At 46.2% G+C, this 18,515-nt stretch overlaps 1 protein-coding gene across 1 annotated transcript in view; it reads left to right on the top strand.

Annotated features, from left to right (window-relative positions):
* RBMS2 (RNA binding motif single stranded interacting protein 2) overlaps positions 1 to 15,215 on the top strand; it is a 40,027-nt gene extending 24,812 nt beyond the window's left edge. The window contains exons 3-14 of the mRNA XM_044677748.1: positions 4,108 to 4,166; positions 5,066 to 5,157; positions 6,314 to 6,471; positions 7,651 to 7,730; positions 7,827 to 7,936; positions 8,263 to 8,309; positions 12,919 to 13,015; positions 13,169 to 13,219; positions 13,529 to 13,639; positions 14,167 to 14,247; positions 14,598 to 14,684; positions 14,962 to 15,215. Coding sequence (XP_044533683.1) covers positions 4,108 to 4,166; positions 5,066 to 5,157; positions 6,314 to 6,471; positions 7,651 to 7,730; positions 7,827 to 7,936; positions 8,263 to 8,309; positions 12,919 to 13,015; positions 13,169 to 13,219; positions 13,529 to 13,639; positions 14,167 to 14,247; positions 14,598 to 14,678 — 967 coding nt within the window. The 3' untranslated portion in view covers positions 14,679 to 14,684; positions 14,962 to 15,215. The remainder of the gene's footprint in view (positions 1 to 4,107; positions 4,167 to 5,065; positions 5,158 to 6,313; positions 6,472 to 7,650; positions 7,731 to 7,826; positions 7,937 to 8,262; positions 8,310 to 12,918; positions 13,016 to 13,168; positions 13,220 to 13,528; positions 13,640 to 14,166; positions 14,248 to 14,597; positions 14,685 to 14,961) is intronic.
* Positions 15,216 to 18,515: the final 3,300 nt, after the last annotated feature.

Here is an 18,515-nt window from a genome sequence, read left to right as displayed (position 1 = left end):
AGGAATCTCTGCCCCTCTGAGCTTTCCATTCTACTTGCAGTTGGCTCTGATTGTCAGGGTGCTTTGCCTGAAATCAAACCTAAATTTGCCCCTTTGCTTCTGGTTCTTCCCTCTGGAGCCAACCACAAGTTTGATCCTTCCTCCACATGGCCAGTCGCCTTTCAGATACTTGAATGTATGCCAGAGGTCTGTCTCAGGGACACAGGGAAGAACATCCAGTGTCAGGGGTCCTTAGACACTTTGACTCTGACTCTTTACCTCTCACCAAAATGCCCATTTGCTCCAGTTCCTGATCTCTTTTAAAGAGTAGAGTCAGAGCCAAAAAAAAAAAAAAAAATGGAGATAGAATGGGATCCCCAGAGATGGACCTAGTGCCACAGGGGCTTGTGGAAAAAGTGGGTAATTTGTACTCACCCACTTTAGTATTCAGTGGCCCATGAAGCTTATCCACCACCCTTCAATTATACACTTATTTCTACATTCTCAATGCTGTGTCATTAGATTGTAGAAATCCTGGGGTCATCTTTGGCTCTTCCAAAGAGCTGGTAGAAAACACATACATTCTCACTCTCTCTGTCTCTGTCTCTGTCTCTCTCTTTCTCTCTCCTCCCCCTCTTCCTCCCTCCCTCTCTTTCTCTCTCTCCTCTTCTTCCTCCTCTCCTTCTCTCTCTCCCTCCCTCCTTCTTCTCTCTCTCCCTCTCCCTCCCTCCCTCCTCCTCCTTCTTCATCTTCTCTCTCTTTTTCTTTCTTTCTCTCTTTCTCCCTCTCCCTTCCTCCCTCCCTCTCCCTGAAGTGATAAACTAAAGAAGGCTTTTTGTTTTCTGTTCTATTTCTTCTTATATTTTCTTGCCCCCATTTGTCTTTGCATTGCAGTCATTTGAGTGCTCTTTCTACCCTAGTTTGAATCTTCCATTATGATGAAGCAAAACAGTTAAGTAAAACCATCTGACACTGACCACATCCACTCTTTTTTTCACTAAATCTCTCTTTTACACAGCTGCCCAAATAAACTCCTAATACACAGATCTGACTGCTTCATTCCCTTGCTCAAAAACGCTTAGTGGCTCCCTATTGCATATGAAATAAATTGTGCAATAGAAACTTGATAAAATGGCTCCAACCTATCTTTCCAGACTCATTTCTGTCTACTCACCTTCTTCTTTTTTTTTTTTTTTCATTTATTAACATTTATTTTTTAGAAAAGTTAACATGGTTACATGATTCATGCTCTTACTTTCTCCTTCACCCCCCAACCTCCCCCCCTCCCATGGCTGATAAGCATTTCTACTGGTTTTAACATGTGTCATTGATCAAGACCTATTTCCAAATTGTTGATATCTACTTACCTTCTTAGACTTTATTCTAGCAAACAATCAATTTGCTCCCAGTCTTATAATCCTTTTCCCTCCACTATATATTCATGTTGGCCATTCCATATATGCCCTGAAAAATACTATTGAAAGAAAATTTCTTTTCCTTTTGGATTTTTATAATGTGATTGATGAGGCAAAATTCAAGATAAAGGGGCAGCTGGGTAGCTCAGTGGATTGAGAGCCAGGCCTAGAGACAGGAGGTCCTAGGTTCAAATCTGGCCTCAGACACTTCCCAGCTGTGTGACCCTGGGCAAGTCACTTGACCCCCATTGCCTACCCTTACCACTCTTCCACCAAGGAACTAATACACAGAAGTTAAGGGTTTAAAAAAATATTTAAAAAAATTCAAGATGAAGAAAAATTTAAAAGCTTACATCTAAGTAGGGGCAGCTAGGTAGCACAGTGGATAGAGCGCCAAGCGTAGAGTCAGGAGGACCTGGGGTCAAATCTGGCCTCAGATACTTGCTAACATTGTCACTCTGGGCCAGTCACTTAGCCCTATTTGCCTGGCTTTTGCCATTCTACTAAGACAGAAGGTATGGATTAAAAGAAAAATGCATCAAGGAAGCAAAATATTGATGCTCCAATTTCAGGGCAAGCCAGTTTTTTTTATAATAAAACTTTCATAATGAGAGAGACAATTTTTGATAGGATCCATCAGAAGCAGTGGGTCAATGGAGCTTGATCACCACCAAGTACGTGACATTTTGCCCAAGTTGGGCTTTAGTAGGTGCCGTTTCCCACACAGGTGGGTGAGCATGTGGCTTGCCTACATGACAGACAGAGCAATGCCTCCCCCCAACACTGACTGACCAGCAGGGCAGGGAACACAATGGGTCAGGGTTAAGGTACCTTTCAATAATTCCCCTCTGCATCTTTGTTGACGTGATTGTCTTTTCCTGGCTACAGCTTAGGTGCCTCCTCTTCTCTTCTCTTCTCTTCTCTTCTCTTCTCTTCTCTTCTCTTCTCTTCTCTTCTCTTCTCTTCTCTTCTCGGCCCCAAGTGCCTTCTATACAGTAGACATTTTTATTAATAAATGATTGTTGAATTAGAAGGATTCCTTGGCCTGATCCCTGCGGTTAAAAGGGACTATGTGTCTCTCATTTGTAGGTAAAGGAGAACCCAACCTCACGTTGGGGAAGGGCTAATATGGGGATGGAAACGATGGATCTTGGTCCTCTTGTCGGGAATCCTTTAAGTGGGAAACAGCATTGGGCCAACTGTAACCAACTGCATTGGAAATTCTTAGCTCAAAGGCTCAGGCCCCACCCCGGATTCTGTGTAGGATGGCAGCATCTGTGCCCTTCGGTCTACAGCCAGAATTCTCCTGTGTCCCTCCCAGCTGCTGGCACTCAAGGGTCATGGTAGTTGGGGGGCTGGGATTGCCCCAAACATTCCTGCTCTGCCTCAGCCTTCAGGGCTCTGCTTGTCTCCTTCTTCTTCCCCTCCTCTCCACCCCTTCAGAAACAGAAGCCCCATTGAAGGAATCTATGGGGGCTTGAGGAGCCCTGGAATAACTGAATCTTCTGTCCCTTCTCTAGGGCCTGGGGGAAGGATGGGAAAATGGTTGATCAGGGTCACAGTTCCTAAAATGTCCCCGTGTTTTCTCTCCTGTTAGATGTTAGGGTTTGAGCTTATTTGGGACCCTTGCTCTGCCTTTTGAAGACTGTCCTCCATCTTTTGGAATATGTAGGGATTTGGGGGTTAGGGGAACTCCATAAGGCTACTTATACATGTCAATCCTGAATGCTACACATTTGCCTCATGGGCTGAGGCAATTAGTAACCAAAGGAGTCTGTCTGGGACCTGAGTCAAAAGGTAGGGCCTTTGGAAAGGTGAAAAAAGAGATTCCTGGGGCAGAAGTAGAGAAGGCCAAACTGACTGCAGGCAATGTCCACCAAGGGGCAGACATTTGGAATTCTTGGTGTCAGAAAAGGCCTTAGGAGATCAACCCATCTACAAGCATTTAAATGACTACCAAATGCTAGGTACTGTGTTCAGTAGTGAAAATACTAAGACCAAAGGGGGACAGCCCCTGCCCTCTGGAAGCTTATATTTTTTAGGGGCAACAAGGGAGAAGAGCTAGATCCAGAGATGCCTTTTTATATACAAGGGAGTTTGGGAAGGCACTAAGCAGCTGGGGAAATCAGGAGAAGCTTCATTTAGAAAGTGGTTCTCGACCCAAGTTTAGAATTCGAGATCCCCTGCCATAGAAGAAAAGTTGGCATTCTAAGAAGGGGGACAAACAATGCAAAGGCATAGATTCAGGAAATAGGGTGTCTGCAACGAAGAACCATCAGAAGGTCAGTTGGCCTAGCCATAGAGCAGCATATAACAATCCAAGAAAGGTAGGTTGGGATCGGGCCATAAAGAGTTTGCTAGATGGAGGAATGTGAGAATGTGGTTGCTCTATGGTCCAAGCTAAATGGGTAGCTTCAAGCAGCAGGCCAAGTGCTCACATGGTTGATATGCCTTCTGAGAGCTTAGAGTTTTCAATTCTGTTCCTCCATCTTATACCCTCCATTCTTTCTCAAGGGTGTGGGGATTATGGTGGGATTGGTATTTCTTCTTCATGTGGAATGATTACCTGGAGTCTTCCTAGGGATTGTGCTTGGAATGGGAGGTTGGAATGGGCTCGTTATCCTGTCTCAGGCCTCAAAGCTTTCTCTCATTCTTGCCCCCAAATAATTACTTTGCTTTTTTTCCCCCCCTTCCTTCCTCCCCTTCCCCTCAGATATGGCAAAATTGTTTCAACTAAGGCCATATTGGACAAGACCACAAACAAATGCAAAGGTAAGAAGACAGATCATTCTTGGGGGTAGATAGTATTCTTAAAGGGGTTGTCTCCTTGTTTATCTCCTTTGCCCCTAGATTAGCAAATGCAGTACCAGGGAATTTGTTTAGTTTGCCAGGCCTTTAGAACTGATTGAAATGGAGCAGCTAGTGGATAGAGAGCCAGGAGCTGGGTGGGTGGGGGGAGCCCTAGGTTCAAATCTGGCCTTGGACACTTCCTAACTTTGTGACCCTAGGCAAATTATTTAGCCCTGCTTGCCTAGCCCTTGCTCTTCTGTCTTAGAGTTGTTAGCTATAAATGCCATCATGGTTACTCAGGCACAGTAGATAATGAATACACAGAACCCTTGTTTCTTTGAATTTACTCTTTGCCTACGTTTTTCTGGATTTGGTGGACAACTTAAATTCCCTTTGTGAATGTAAAGCAGGTATGCATGTCTAGAGGCAAAGACAGACTACCTATGGCAAGAATTTAGCCATGTACAGATAAATTGGGCTGTGTTTAGGAAAGGGAAGGGACAGGGAAACCATTGATGGATATTAGTCTCTTGCCACGGAGAAGCTCCATTCCCAACATGCCTTAATGTCTCAGAGATACATTAGGATACCTAGAAGGGAAACCTTTCCTAGTTGTAGGCTATTTATAGGGCAGAATTTCTGAAATCTTTAGGTCTAAGAGGAAAGGAGAAAAGAATTCCAGAAGGATCCGTCAGTGAAGGATATATACATTATCATACATTGTTAGACCTCTCAAAAGGTTTTAAGAACCTTTGGAGACTCAATTGAAATCTTCCTTTCTGCCCCTCATACTCTGTAACTAGCTCTTTGTCAGCCCCTTGAAAAGTCTCTCTGACCTCTCTCATGTCCCCCTTACATTTAACATGCTCTCCTTTTTCTAGGCTATGGCTTTGTAGACTTCGACAGTCCTTCAGCTGCACAGAAAGCTGTAACTGCGCTTAAGGCCAGTGGGGTGCAGGCACAGATGGCGAAGGTAAGATGGCCTTATCAGCACCACTTCTGTCTTGCCTGGGGTGTATGGTCTCAACTCAAGGCTTCCACATCACTCAGAAAACCCTGACAGATCACCACTGTCTCCTGGACGAGGAGCACACCTGCATGGGGGAGACGGGGGAGGAGGAAGAGGCAGACAATATGGATGCTCTAAGTAGTGTGAGGACCAGAAACTCACTTCTGCCAGGGACCAGACCCCTACTTCATGAAGCCACATCCCACTGCCTCTCTCTGTTGGGCTTTCCTCTGCCTGCCTCCAGTGTCTTAGGAAGGTTTTACAACTGCTGCTCAAGCCATTGGTGCAGTTCAGAGCTAATGTCCTCCTCCCTCTCAGCATTGTTCCCCTTTAAGCTTGGGGCCACCCTGGCAGGAGGCAGAGGGAGGCAGGAAACTTCCCTTTCATTCTTTTCTGTTATGGTATAGGCACTAGAGACTTTTCTGGTTTTTTTTTTTTTTACTAGGTGATAGAAAGTTTTATCCTTTTAGTGCTTATTGTTATTAGGTGGGGGCCAGTCTGGAGACCCACTTATGTCCTGAGAGTTAAAGTAAAAGGGAAGCCAGCCCTAAAGGCAAAAGCAGGAAAGAATCTGAAGGCATGGATGTCCCAGGACCCTGGGCAGACCCATTGACTGGGGATTAGACTATTGTGTCAAGAGTGCTGTGCCCAAACCCTACCCCTGGGGAAAGCCCTAAGAAGCCCCAGCCTCTGCTATCTGGAGAGGGGCTGTGCAAAAGAAATTCAGGCTGGTCCTTCGTGCAGCCCTGACACATTATCCTGGCTTTTATCTTTCCTCTTTTTGCTCTCCCTCCATGTGAACATGCATTTCAGCTCAGAAGGACTCTTCTGTGTCTGGAAGATGGGGATGGGGGTTCTTAAAACTCTCCAGCTTGACCATTCTCCTGCCTTCTGGGTCTGTCTGCCTTGGTGCCCTGTCCTAAAGGAGCCAGTCCCAAATGTTACCGAAGTCACTGATGTTGAGTTCCAAATTAGGAATTCTTACCCCAGACTGGAGCTGGTGGCAGGGGATGGTTATGACTACTTCTTTGCGTTTGCATCTGGTTTTTTTCTGGAATATACAATGGGGGTAAAGAGGTGGGGGATGCCCCCACCTTTTCTCACCTTTATGCTTTCTTAGCAACAGGAGCAGGACCCTACAAATTTATATATCTCAAACCTCCCAGTGACTATGGATGAACAGGAGTTGGAGGGGATGCTGAAGCCTTTTGGGCAAGTCATTTCTACCCGAATTCTTCGAGACACAAGTGGGACCAGTCGAGGGGTTGGCTTTGCCAGGTGAGAGACCCTGAGAACAGACGGTATAAAGTCTGCCGGGAACAAGCAGGGGCTGAAGTCCTTGATTCTGAAATACTTGATAGCAACTTTAGTTTTCATTCATGTGTGTTTGTTTATGTAGCTCTTTTTGGTCTAGATCAGTGATTTGATAGGCTTGAAGAACTCCTGGTGGCTGAATTCCCTCTACCAGTGCCTCAGAGAAGCAACTGGTTTTTTACTTTGAGTCTTAAATAGCTGTTTGGGTTAGAGATGAAATGACTTGACCAAGAATCATACCGCCAGTTTGTGTCAGAGGCAGGGCTTGAGTCCAGGTTGTTGGGTTCTCTGTTTGCTCCGCCGTGCCGCTATTTCTAGCTCGTTAAAGCTTAGCGATGTCTTTCTCCATGGCTGCTCCATGACACAGGTGTGCCAGATTTCATCACAAAAATGCTTTGGTTCCTCATCTTCCCCCAGCTGCTTCCTGTGGCTCTGGCACGGGCCCTTTTCTCCCAAGCCTAGAGAAAATGGGTTAATTCTGCCTAGATGCCTGGTGCAAGTGGCAAATAATGGCCCCCCTTGGGTCCTCAGTCCTCCACCGAAGGGCACTGGATCGCTCCCCCGGGATGTTGTCTTCTTCATCCCACATGCTGTCCAGCCCCTAGTTTAACGGAGTCAGAGTCCACTCATGGAGCTCTTTTATCCTAAACTCTCGTCTCCCCCCATATTCCTATTCTGGGCTCTTCCAGCTCCTCACTGTCAAGAGTGTTCCCAGATTTCGAGGAACACAATTCAGAGAGAAAATGTGTTGCATTTCTACTTTGACCCCTATTTTGGATAGGACATTCACATTGATTTCATTTAGTCCTCCAAACCTGCGAGAAGGAGGGGATAAGTCGGTAGGGAGTGTAATGCCCTCATTTTACAAATCAAGAAGCAGAGCCTCAGATGGCCCCCAAGAGGTACAGTTAAGACCGGAACGTCTCTTTGTATTCTTCTGCCCTCCGTTTTACCTCCTTGGAAAGATTTTGCTCTCTACTAGAATACGTGGAGAGACGGGGACCCTGAGCTTCTGTGAGCAGGACTCTTGATGCGCTTGAGACAGGCTGGGACCTTAGCAGCACCCCTCCATATGGCTTTGGGCTGCACATGGAGGAGAGGGAGAGAACCTGCAGCCTAAGCATCCCCTCTTGTCCTCCCCAGGATGGAGTCCACAGAGAAGTGTGAAGCCATCATCACCCACTTTAATGGCAAATACATTAAGACACCCCCTGGAGTGCCAGGTAAGGGGAACAAGAATCGGGTCTGAGAGGGCTACATAGTTATGCACCGGTAAAAGTGGGCAGGACTCGATTTCTTGTCTTCTCTTTTCTCTACAGCCCCATCTGATCCTTTGCTTTGCAAATTTGCTGATGGTGGGCAAAAGAAACGCCAGAACCAGGGGAAATACATGCAGAACGGCCGCTCCTGGCCACGAGATGGTGATATGGTAAGTGGGGAAGGAGGCTTGTGAGGATGTAGGAGAGACGGACTAGAAGGTCTCTAAACCTTCTTTCGGAGGTCCCTGCTAGTTGGTAATGGGCACCACTGCTGTCCACCCTGCAAGGGGCAGTGGCTGGTCAGCTCTGGACCTTTGGAAGAAGAGCAGTGACCAACCCTTCAGAACAGCTGCCATTGGCGCATCCTAGAGAAAGCCATAATTCAGGTCTTCCAACTCTGACTCTCTTCATCATCTGGAAACTCTTAGAGAGTCTGTATCTTCCTGTCCCTCACCCAAAGACTCTCAGGGCTGATCTGTGTGCTTTTCTCTCACAGGGTGGCATGGCATTGACCTATGATCCTGCCACAGCTCTACAAAATGGGTAAGTGGTCTTTAGGACTCTATGGTAAGACTGACATGCAGGGGCAATATTTGGTACCAAGAGCCCACATATGGAATGGAGCAATAAAGATGGTTCCATTAAAAACAGATGTAAACCAGGGCTGGATACTATCCTTTTTTAATTTCACGTAATCTTAATAAATAAAATAACTGGCATTTGTAGAGTGCTTCAGCGTTTACCTGTTTTCTGCCCAATAGCCCTGGGAGTCAGGTAGTGGCAGGATATGAGCATCCCACTTCATAGAGGAGGCAAGTGAAAACTTAGAAAGCTGAAATGATTCACCTCCCTCCAGAGGAACTTCCCCATTCCTAACTGGGCACTGGCTCAAGTGCACCATGTCTGCTACTTAGAAATAGTAGCAGTATAATAACACTTCAAAAAGAAACTCAAGGAAAAGGATTGCCATTGTAGAGGTTAAAATAGATCTGTTTCCAAATGACTTGGTGAAATGGAGAAATACTTCATTTACAGTTATGACAAAGTGTCAGATATTTTTCAAGTTGACTAAGACATCTATAATAGACCTGTACAGAGACAAATTTAAAAGATTTCTGTTTGACAGAAATTAAGAAGGAACTTAACAATTGTAGGGATAATTCCCCACCATATATAAAAGGTTAGGTGAGGACAAAATATTTCCCTTATTAGTTTATGGATTTTAATCTAACATCCATTGAAATAACAAAGGACCATTTTACAGAATTAGAAAACTCCATTGCAAAATTAATTATAGAAAAACAGAAATATAAAGAGGATCTTTGGGAAAATATTTATGTCATACTTGTCCTGATAGCTTTCAAGATATACTGTTAAATGGTCATTATAAAATAGAAATACTATATGTGTTTTGCATGATAATACATGTGTAACCCAGATTGAATTGCTTACCATCACTGGGAATGAGGAGGGAAAGAAGAGAGAGGGACAATTTGGATTAATAACTTCAGAAAACTTATGTGGAAATTTGTTATTACATGTAAATGGTAAAATAAAATATCTTCAGCCAAAAAATAAAGATAGAAAAATAACTGGAATAGAAGAAAATCCAGAAATAGAACCTAGTCTATCAATATAGTGTCCAAAAATTATTTAGTTAAAAGGACAATGGTTTTCTGACCCCTCTCTTCTTTCCCTCCTAAGGGCGGTAAATAGTCTAATATATGTTATACCACCACTATCATGCAGTACATATTTCCATATTGTTCATGTTGTGATAAAAGACACTTATCACACATACACTAAAAATTTCATAAAGGAAATAAAGTGGAAAATGGCATGTACTGATCTGCACTCAGACTCTAGCAATTCCTTCTTCAGTTATGAAGGGTATTTTCATCATGAATCCCTTGTGGTTGGTATCTTTATTGATAATGGTTTAATCTTTTACAGTTGATCATTATACACAAAATTTTTGTGTTCTCCTGGTTCTGCTCACTTCACTTTGCATCAATTCATATGAGTCTTTCCAGACGTTTCTGAGCTTATCCTGCTTGTCATTTCATCATTATAGTTCAAAAAAGCCCGTGAGTTTGTCCTTGGTCAGGTTTCTCACATAACCTCTCTGAGTTTATTTTCTTCATCTGTAAAATAAAGAGTTTGGATGAGATGGCCCCTGAGGTGTCCCTTCCAGCTCTCCAGTCTACGGTCATATAAGTTAGGAGAAGGGTCATTCAATTTTTAAAATTTAGGAAATTTGGGTAACAGTATTATGGAAAAATTGGTTCTGGTGGCTTTCATTCCAGACCCCACACCCTCTAGTTGGATTAATATCATAAATTATTGCTTGAAACTGAAAGAAAATTATTTATCTCAGTTGTAGAGAGGAAATATTTTCTCTTAAACAAATGGAAGAAATTATTGGAAACAAAATCGATGGATTTAATTATGTAAAAATATTTTTGTTTATTTTTTGTTATGCTTTGCATAACAAATTAAAAGAATGTTCAGTGCCAGCTAAGTGTGAGTCATTTCTTAAAATGGCACCTCTCCTGCTATCAGGATTGGAAGGGGGTATGGTTTGATACAAAGAAGAATCTAGTAGGAGCAAAAGAGAATTAGGCAATGAGAATCATTGTTTTTTGAAGGGAAGGTAGAAATACATGAAGAAAGAAGTAGCATCTGAACTGGGCCTTTAAGGAAGTGAGGTGCTTGTGCAGAGAGAGCAGAGATGGTCTGAGAGGAAAAAATCACTAGAATTGGGAGGAGAGGTGGAGAGTTCACTTTGACTGGATCTCAGATTATACTTAGCAGGGCTGACAGTGGCATAGCAAGAAATGGTGGGTAGCCTTGAATGCCATGGCCAGGAGTTGAAAGGTTTCTCTGTAGACAGTAAAGAACTATTGAGTAGATGTGAGACACGATAGTGCCAACACCTCATAAAGATGCCTTAGATGTGGAAAGTGGTTGAGAGAGTTAATGGACTAGAGAGAGGACTTGTTAGGAGGTCATTGCAATAGCCTAGTCCAGGGGTCGGCAACCTTTTTGGCCCTGAGAGCCATAAACGCCACATTTTTTAAAATGTAATTTTGTGAGAGCCGTGCAGTGCTCACAGTGCCGCTCCTGTAACAGCGCCTGAAAAAAATGGACTTTATGGCTCCTGCAGAAAGAGCCAGATCTGGCCCTCAAAAGAGCAGATACGGCTCGAGAGCCATACGTTGCCGACCCCTGGCCTAGGTAAAGGGAATGGAGTTAAGAACAAAAGAACTGGGCAACTGATAGGATGTCTAGGGTTGAGGGGGAGCGGCAAGAATCAGAGATGACCGAGACTAGGGGGGAAGATGGGGGCGTCATTCACAGAGAAGGGCAAGTTAGTGAGAGTGACTGATTTTTTTTTTTTAAATTTTAAACCCTTAACTTCTGTGTGTTGACTCATAGGTGGAAGAGTGGTAAGCGTGGGCAATGGGGGTCAAGTGACTTACCCAGGGTCACACAGCTGGGAAGTGGCTGAGGCCAGATTTGAACCTAGGACCTCCCGTCTCTAGGCCTGACTCTCAATCCACTGAGCTACCCAGCTTCCTGAGAGTGACTGATTTTTAAATGAAAATATGATCATTTGAGTTTGAGGGTGCCATCATGTCATCCTAGGGTATATCTGGCAGCTAGAAATATGATAGCATATCTATAGAGAGGTTTTCAACATTAAAAAGGAAAGCTCTATTTGGGGTAAATAGACCTGAATAGAAGAATAGAAGAATAACAGGAACCATTCTCTAATGGAGCCATGGCTAAAAGACATGAACAGTTTCTAGAGGAAAAAACACAAGTTGTTCATAACAGCTTGAAAACCTGTTTAAACATTTACTATCCCGAGATGCCCATTTTCAAACAATGGTAATACTTTATTATGTAGTTAAAAGCTGTACAATTGGTAGAGCTGGTACCCAGCAGGAAAGGAGTCGAACATCTGAATAAGCTGTTCCCCCCCAAAACTGCAAATCTTTGAAAGGGTGATCTGGATCATTAATAATAAGAGAAATGCAAATTATAATGGTTCCCCTCCCTGCAAACTGACAAAGATAACTCAGAATGGGACCAGTACCTAAAAGAGGCCATGGGACGATGAATACACTCTTGGTGGCACTGTGAATTAGAGCAGCAGACCTGGATGTCAGTTTGAAATTATGCAAGAACCCATCCATTGGGGAAAAATCAAACAACTACCAAGCTGTAGGGACCAGAGAGGCTTCTGAGACCTGAGAACAGATGAGGGGGAAAGCTGCCTTCCTTTCTCAGTGGAGAGGTGGACGGCTCATAGAGCAGAGTAGTATGTATAGATGTGGTCCCTGTATTTCGTGATTTGGGCCATTTTCAATGTTACAAGGAAGCTTTGTGACTTGCAGGGGAAGTCCAGAAATGACTTTGTGGTAAGGAGAAAAGACATCTTTTTTTTTTTAAACCTTTACCTTCCATCTTAGAATCAATACTGTTTATTGGTTCTAAGGCAGAAGAGCAATAAGGGCTAGGCTGGTGATGGCAAACCAGCACCAACACACATAGCCATTTTCAATGACACGTGGCTGCATGCGGCCACATACAGAGAAGTACGTGGCTGCATGCTGAGGACGAAACATTTGGTGTAGTGTAGTGTAGATACTCTGTGCACTATAGATGACAATTCTACCTATATTAATTTCCTTATTTTGGCTTATTAAATACAGTTATATATTATAATTATATATTTTTTGTTATTTGAACTATAAATATTGTGAAATTATGGCCTCTTTTCTTGAAGTGACACATCACCCGAGTTATGCTCGTTTTTTTTGGTGAATTTTGGCACACCAAGTTCAAAAGGTTGCTTGTCACTGGGCTAGGCAATAGGGGTTAAACATGACTTGCCCAGGGTCACACAGCTGGGAATTGTCTGAGGTCAGATTTGAACCTAGAATCTCCTGTCTCTAGGCCTGGCTCTCAATCCATTGAGCCATCCAGCTGCCCCATTTGTTTTTTTGTTTGTTTTTTTAAGTGGCAGGACAATAAGTAAATAAACCTGTCTGGGTAGATTGAGATCAGTGGGAACTCGCAGAACTTAACCTTTCATCCCATGGTTGCCTATAACTCTTTTATTTAGTCTGACTTCTCCCTGCAGATTTTATACAGCATCACCTTACAGCATCAACCCTAACAGGATGATTGCCCAGACAACACTATCTCCCTATCTCCCATCTCCTGTGTCTTCATATCAGGTAAAAGCATCATTATTGGGGGTTTCGGGGGGATGCATTTTCTTTGGTTGGTTATCTCCTAACACCTTTGCTCTCTAAGGCCAGCTTTTATTGGACTCTTGGCCCTGACTTGGCCAACGCAGGGGGTGGCTCAGACATGTCTATTCTCTGTAGGTTCACAGCCCGTCTTGGATGCACCACCAGTCATACCTCATGCCGCCAGCAGTGAGTGTCTGTAGTCTTTCCTGCAGTGGGGAAAGGGAGGGAGCGTTACCCTGAGGAAGCTGGACCAGAGCTTTTTAAGTTCCTTGCCAGATAGAGCTCTCTGTCCTCACTCAGCCAGGCAACCAAATCAGGGGGCCTCTTCCTTGGGCACTGCTTGCTGCTCATCTTCTTCCCCCCTGACGGGGCCTTTTGGGGTTCTCCAGGTGCCATGATTAGCCTTCATTCTAGGCTACTTCCTACCCTTGAGTCTAATGACTTTGAAGCTAATCCTGTCCCTATTTTTTCCTCTCTTTCTCTTTATTTCCCCAGGGGACAGTCCTGCCCCCAGGGATGGACCACACCATTTCCATCCAGCCTGCCTCAATGATGGGACCTCTCACCCAGCAGCTGGGCCACCTTTCCCTCAGCAGCACGGGCACGGTAAAGCCATGGGTGATGAGGAGGACAGTCACTCCACTGTGAACATTTCCTGGGCTCTCCTACACATGGTAGTCTGTACAGTTCTTTTGTAGTAGGTCCAAACATGCTCAACACATGGTTTTTTATTAGGATGAAACCCAAGACAATGTGAGTGGTTTAAAGGCAGCCCATTAGGGATGGTAAAATTATACCAGACCCATGAGGCTGCCTTGTCATCATTCTCATCATCCCCTTCAGCTAAGTTCTGCCTCTTATAGCTATATAGGCAGACTGAAATAGGATACTTTCCAAGTTTTTGCAGGATGCCTAAAAATTCTCACAAGAAGAAGAAATGTCTTTGTATTTTTATGCCACCCCATTCTGGGAAGGTGCCAGTTTGTATAAGGCTTAGGGTTAAAGAACGCAATGAATGAGCAGAGCTGGTAGATGGGGCAGGCAGGGGTAGCTGAAGGGCTAACATGGAGATGAGGAAAGAGGAGGAGGCCTGGGTCAAGTCTCCTTCAGCCTGGTGATGTTCCTTTTTCTAGTATATGCCCACTGCTGCAGCTATGCAAGGAGCTTATATCCCCCAGTACACACCTGTGCCTTCTTCCAGTGTTCCAGTAGAGGTAAGAACTTGGTGATCACTCCAAAGGGGTGAGGGATATGATTGGAGCAGGGGCAGCATAGCCCCCAACTCATGACCCCTCAGGGAGAATGATCCTAGCTGAGCATCATGTAGGACTGGAAGTACTAAAGACCCAGGCCCTGCCCTCTCTGGCCTGCTGGATGCCTCTTCTTTGCCAGTGATCATAGCCTGGATGTTGCTCATACATTAATAGTCTTGGGTATGGGGTAAAGAGAGTGGGCTACTCTGAATTTGGGCTTGAAATACTAGAAATACTAGGCACATCAGTCAGTTTGGTGGGAGGTCAAGGGCTGAGAAGGATGACCTCTCACTGCCTTGGTTGTGATACAGGAAAGCAGTGGCCAGCAAAGTCAAGTAGCAGTGGACACTCCCTCTGATCACACGGCCTATTCCTTCCAGTACAACAAGTAACAGTGGGTAAGAGCTATGTGGTAAGGGCAGGAGGGCCAGAATTGGAGGGCAGAGAGGGTGTTAGGGGGTCCCCCAAACCTGGGCGACCTCATGTTTGCTGGGTATCTGGCTCTCACCTGCTCTTGCTGTGTGAGTCCTTTTGGTCTTGCTTGTCCTGTGGTTCTTTTTCCAGCTCTGCTGGGTTGGAAGTGGTTGGGAGCAGAGAATGAGGAGTGAGGTGTAGACCAGCCAATTCTGAGCAGGCCTGGTCATGGTTATTATGAAGGACTGATGTGTTTTCCAGATGGGCCCAGGCCTGAGAGGACAACATCTCTGCTCTTGTGCCTGCCGCTACCCCACAACACTGGTGGAGCCTGGGGTTACAAGGCCACCCTTTCTTTGTGCCGCATCCAAGGAGATCAGATATTATTTTTCTTTCTTTTGCAAAGAAAACATTTTTTAAAACCACAACAGACTCTACGTACCCCAAGGAGACCAGCTGGTGACTGGACATTCATGTCTCCATATGAGAAAAATTGTTGTGTTGTGTTGGGGTTTATTGTTTGGGCTATTTTTAAAAATTTCTTTTCAAAGAAAGTGGAAAGAAAAATGTGTTGCTGGGGCATTGGCCATGGTTCTTCTCAATGAGTTTGGGTTATAGACTTTTCTTTTTTTATTATTTTCTAGGGTTTGTTTGTTTTTTTGATTTTTTTTTTAAAGAAAATATGCAGTTTTTGAATTTTGTTTTGTAAAGCTCCCAGAATCTGTGCCTGCCCCCTTTCTCCACTTCTTCTTCCCCCAGGTCCGTCCTACCCCAGTCACTGCTTTCTTCCCACCCCCACACTGTAGAATCTGCCCACTTTGGCTCTTTGACTCGGGGAGTTGTTTTTTTTTGTTTTTTTTTTTTTAAGAGGAATTTGATTTTGTGGGTAAAAACAAAGCAGAGCACTACTTCGGCAATGGAGGGAGCTCTTCATCCCTTCCTCCTCCCTTCTTCAATCCCCTCCTTGCCTGCCTCCTTCCTGAGAAAGAACACCACTCTGGCTGCGGCGGGGAAAGACTTGTCCTTGGGCACTCCAGAGGACCCCTCTTCCCTTGGCCCATCTGGACAGAGACAAGGTCTTCCTTAAGAACATCAGACAATGAATCCAGCTCCTTGTGCTCCTCTTCTTGGTGCTACGGGGCCATCTCCATCCCAGGAAGTCATCTTTGGCTTCAACTCGTCAGGAGTCCTATCTGCTGCTCTGGCTGCTTTTCGTGCCATCTCCAGGAAAGGCGTGCTCTCTCTTTCCTCCTCACCCCTCTTTGCTGTGCCCAGAGCCCCAACAGCTAGAACAAGTGCTGCCTGCCTTCCTCCTCCCTTCCTTCCCTCCTCTGCCAAGTATGGAGCAGCTAACCAGCTGCTTCACCTTGGTGTAGATGATACTGCCCCACAGGACTTGGTCATTCTCCACCCCTGCCCCTGGGATCCACAGTGCCTTCTGACACCCCCTTTTAGGGATGCAGCCAGGGGAGACCATTAGCCAATCTTTGCATGCACTGACTTACCAACACGCTTTGGATTCCGTGTGTGTGTGTGTGTGTGTGTGTGTGTGTGTGTGTGTGTGTGTGTGTGTGTGTGTGTGTGTTTGCTCTTTGCGTCTGGGTGGGGAGAGAAAGGAATCCACCAGCCTCTGATTGTGGACTTCACCTGCTTGGTAAGCTTGCCCTTCTGAGATTCTGGGTATCGGCTGGCATCTTCCTTCTTCTGGAAGTCCAGCAGATATCTGGGCTGGAAATGTGCAATAATCCTCCCCACTCCCATCATTCATCCTCTGTGAGGCTAGGACTCTAGGGAAAGGCCCTCCCATCTGTCCACCGCAAGATTCATCTTGATGCCCGGAGAAGCGGTGGCGGAGGCATCGTGCCCACCTCCAGGACCAGGCCTTTTCCTTCTCGCCTGCCACCCAGAGGCCAGTTTTGTTGTGAAACTACAAAAGGGAAGAAGTTCTGTTTTAGTCCCAGATTAAGATTAAGATGGGTGTCAGGCCAGGGGAAGGCTGGAGGCGGGGGGAGAGCGGAGGTCCTGGCGATGGAGATGCCCCTATAGACTCCAGGCCAGGCCCTTCCAATTTATCCTTCACGCTTCCTCACCCCCAGCTGCCCCTTTGTCCACCCGGGAGAGGCAATATTTGGCCGTTGTTTGGGGTGCTTTCTGCACTTGAGGCACCCCCAGTCCCAGGACGCATTTGCTCAGAGGTTGCTCCTCTGCCTCATCTCATCCCATGTGTCATGGTCAGTGAGGAGTGCCCTCAGGTATCCCATCAGGACAGTCCTGGGCACTCAGGGGGCGGACCCAGGGAGCTTTGCTTCTAGTCAGCCATGGAAGACATGAATCATCCCAGAAGCTTGATTTGGAGCATCTCTTAGTGCAGCCTAGGGTTGTCGGGGGCACGGCGCGGTCCTTGGAAGCAGTGTAGGTGCTGCTCCTCTTCCTGGCGCCCCCCTACCCCCACCTGGGTCACCACCTGACTTTTGGTAGGACTTTAAATGTCCAGAGTGGCGTTTTGGAATCGGTTCCTTTTGCGCTTGCCCTTGTCTTGTAAATCGCATTGTTCTTGTTGGCTCCCTTCGATGGTGTTTTCTGGAAGCCAGGTTTGGGGATCAGGGGACATAGGCTGCCCGCTGGCTCTAACTTTCATTGTTTTTGGTGGTTGGCAATGATTTTATTTGGTGCTTTTGAGATATCTGGGGGCAGGAGAGGCAAGTATTTTCATTTTTTTCCCCATGCGATCTGTTGTGATAATGGGTGACGAGATGAGAAATAGGGTGAAAGGAGGGAGATCCTCCTCATCCACAGACTGAAGTGGCAGGACAGCTAAGGGGTGCTCTAGGTCTGAAGTTGGGGGCCTGGCAGGCTCTTGCTCCGTCAATCCTTCTCTGCCATTAGAGGGGCTCTGCACATCCTCACCTCCTCTCCCTGCCGAGAGCGGCCCAGATGCTCTTGGCATTGATGGCGTTTTTTGGGCTTTTTGTGCACACAAGCTTTTTTCTCTTTTTTGTAAAAAAGCCAAATAGGAATATCCCTGAGCCTGGCTCAGGGTCCCAGATCTGCTTCGTTGGGCATCACCAGGCTTGTCATGCTTCCCTTGGGGCCCGGAGAGCGGCAGCTCCCCGCCTGGGAATGACCTGGTCTGGGGGACGGGTGCCAGGCAGGAACATCTTGGGTCTCTGGGGCCCAAGGGGGAAGAGAGGCGACGTGTTTCTTTTTACGATTTTGTTTTGTTTAACCAAAGAAGTTACGTGGGCCCTCATCCCAGAGCCTCTGGTACCGACTCGCAGATGGCTGCGTCCTAGGACAGAGGCGCCGGGCCCGAGGGGGAGTGACGCCACATGGGAGATCCCATCTGTGGGGCCCGGCCAACCCCATCACTTCTCATGGCTTCTCATGGCTTCCTCCCTTTGGTGCTAAAGCTGGGGCTTCCCACCTCCACTTTCCCGCCCCTTCCTGCTGCCAGGACGTAGCAGAGATTCATGGGGATGAGGAGGGGTCAGGCCAGCTGTTTGCCACGCGCCCCCCCTGCTGGGAGCTGGTGGCATGGCACGCCAAGGGCAGGAGGACCCCCTCACCACAGCTTGGAGCAATAAAAACCAGGGCAATGGTTGGGGGCATCCACGGGCCTCGCCGGGGATCTTGGGGCAGAAGCTGGGGGAGAGCTTAGATCCTTTGTGCCTTGACGTCCCCTTACTGGTCATTTCTCCCCCCCTCCTCCCACTCCAGTCCCTCCAAGTTGGGGTCCTAGGTGTGTTCCCCTCCTTTCCTCACCCCCCCCATCCCTCCTTGCCTCCTGAACGCCTCCTGGCTGTCCCCCACACTCT

The sequence above is a fragment of the Gracilinanus agilis genome, chromosome 5, assembly GCF_016433145.1.
Source record: "Gracilinanus agilis isolate LMUSP501 chromosome 5, AgileGrace, whole genome shotgun sequence".
NCBI classification, from domain to species: domain Eukaryota; kingdom Metazoa; phylum Chordata; class Mammalia; order Didelphimorphia; family Didelphidae; genus Gracilinanus; species Gracilinanus agilis.
The sequence above is the reverse complement of the archived record's forward strand: the minus strand, read 5'-3'. Positions and strand labels throughout refer to the sequence as shown.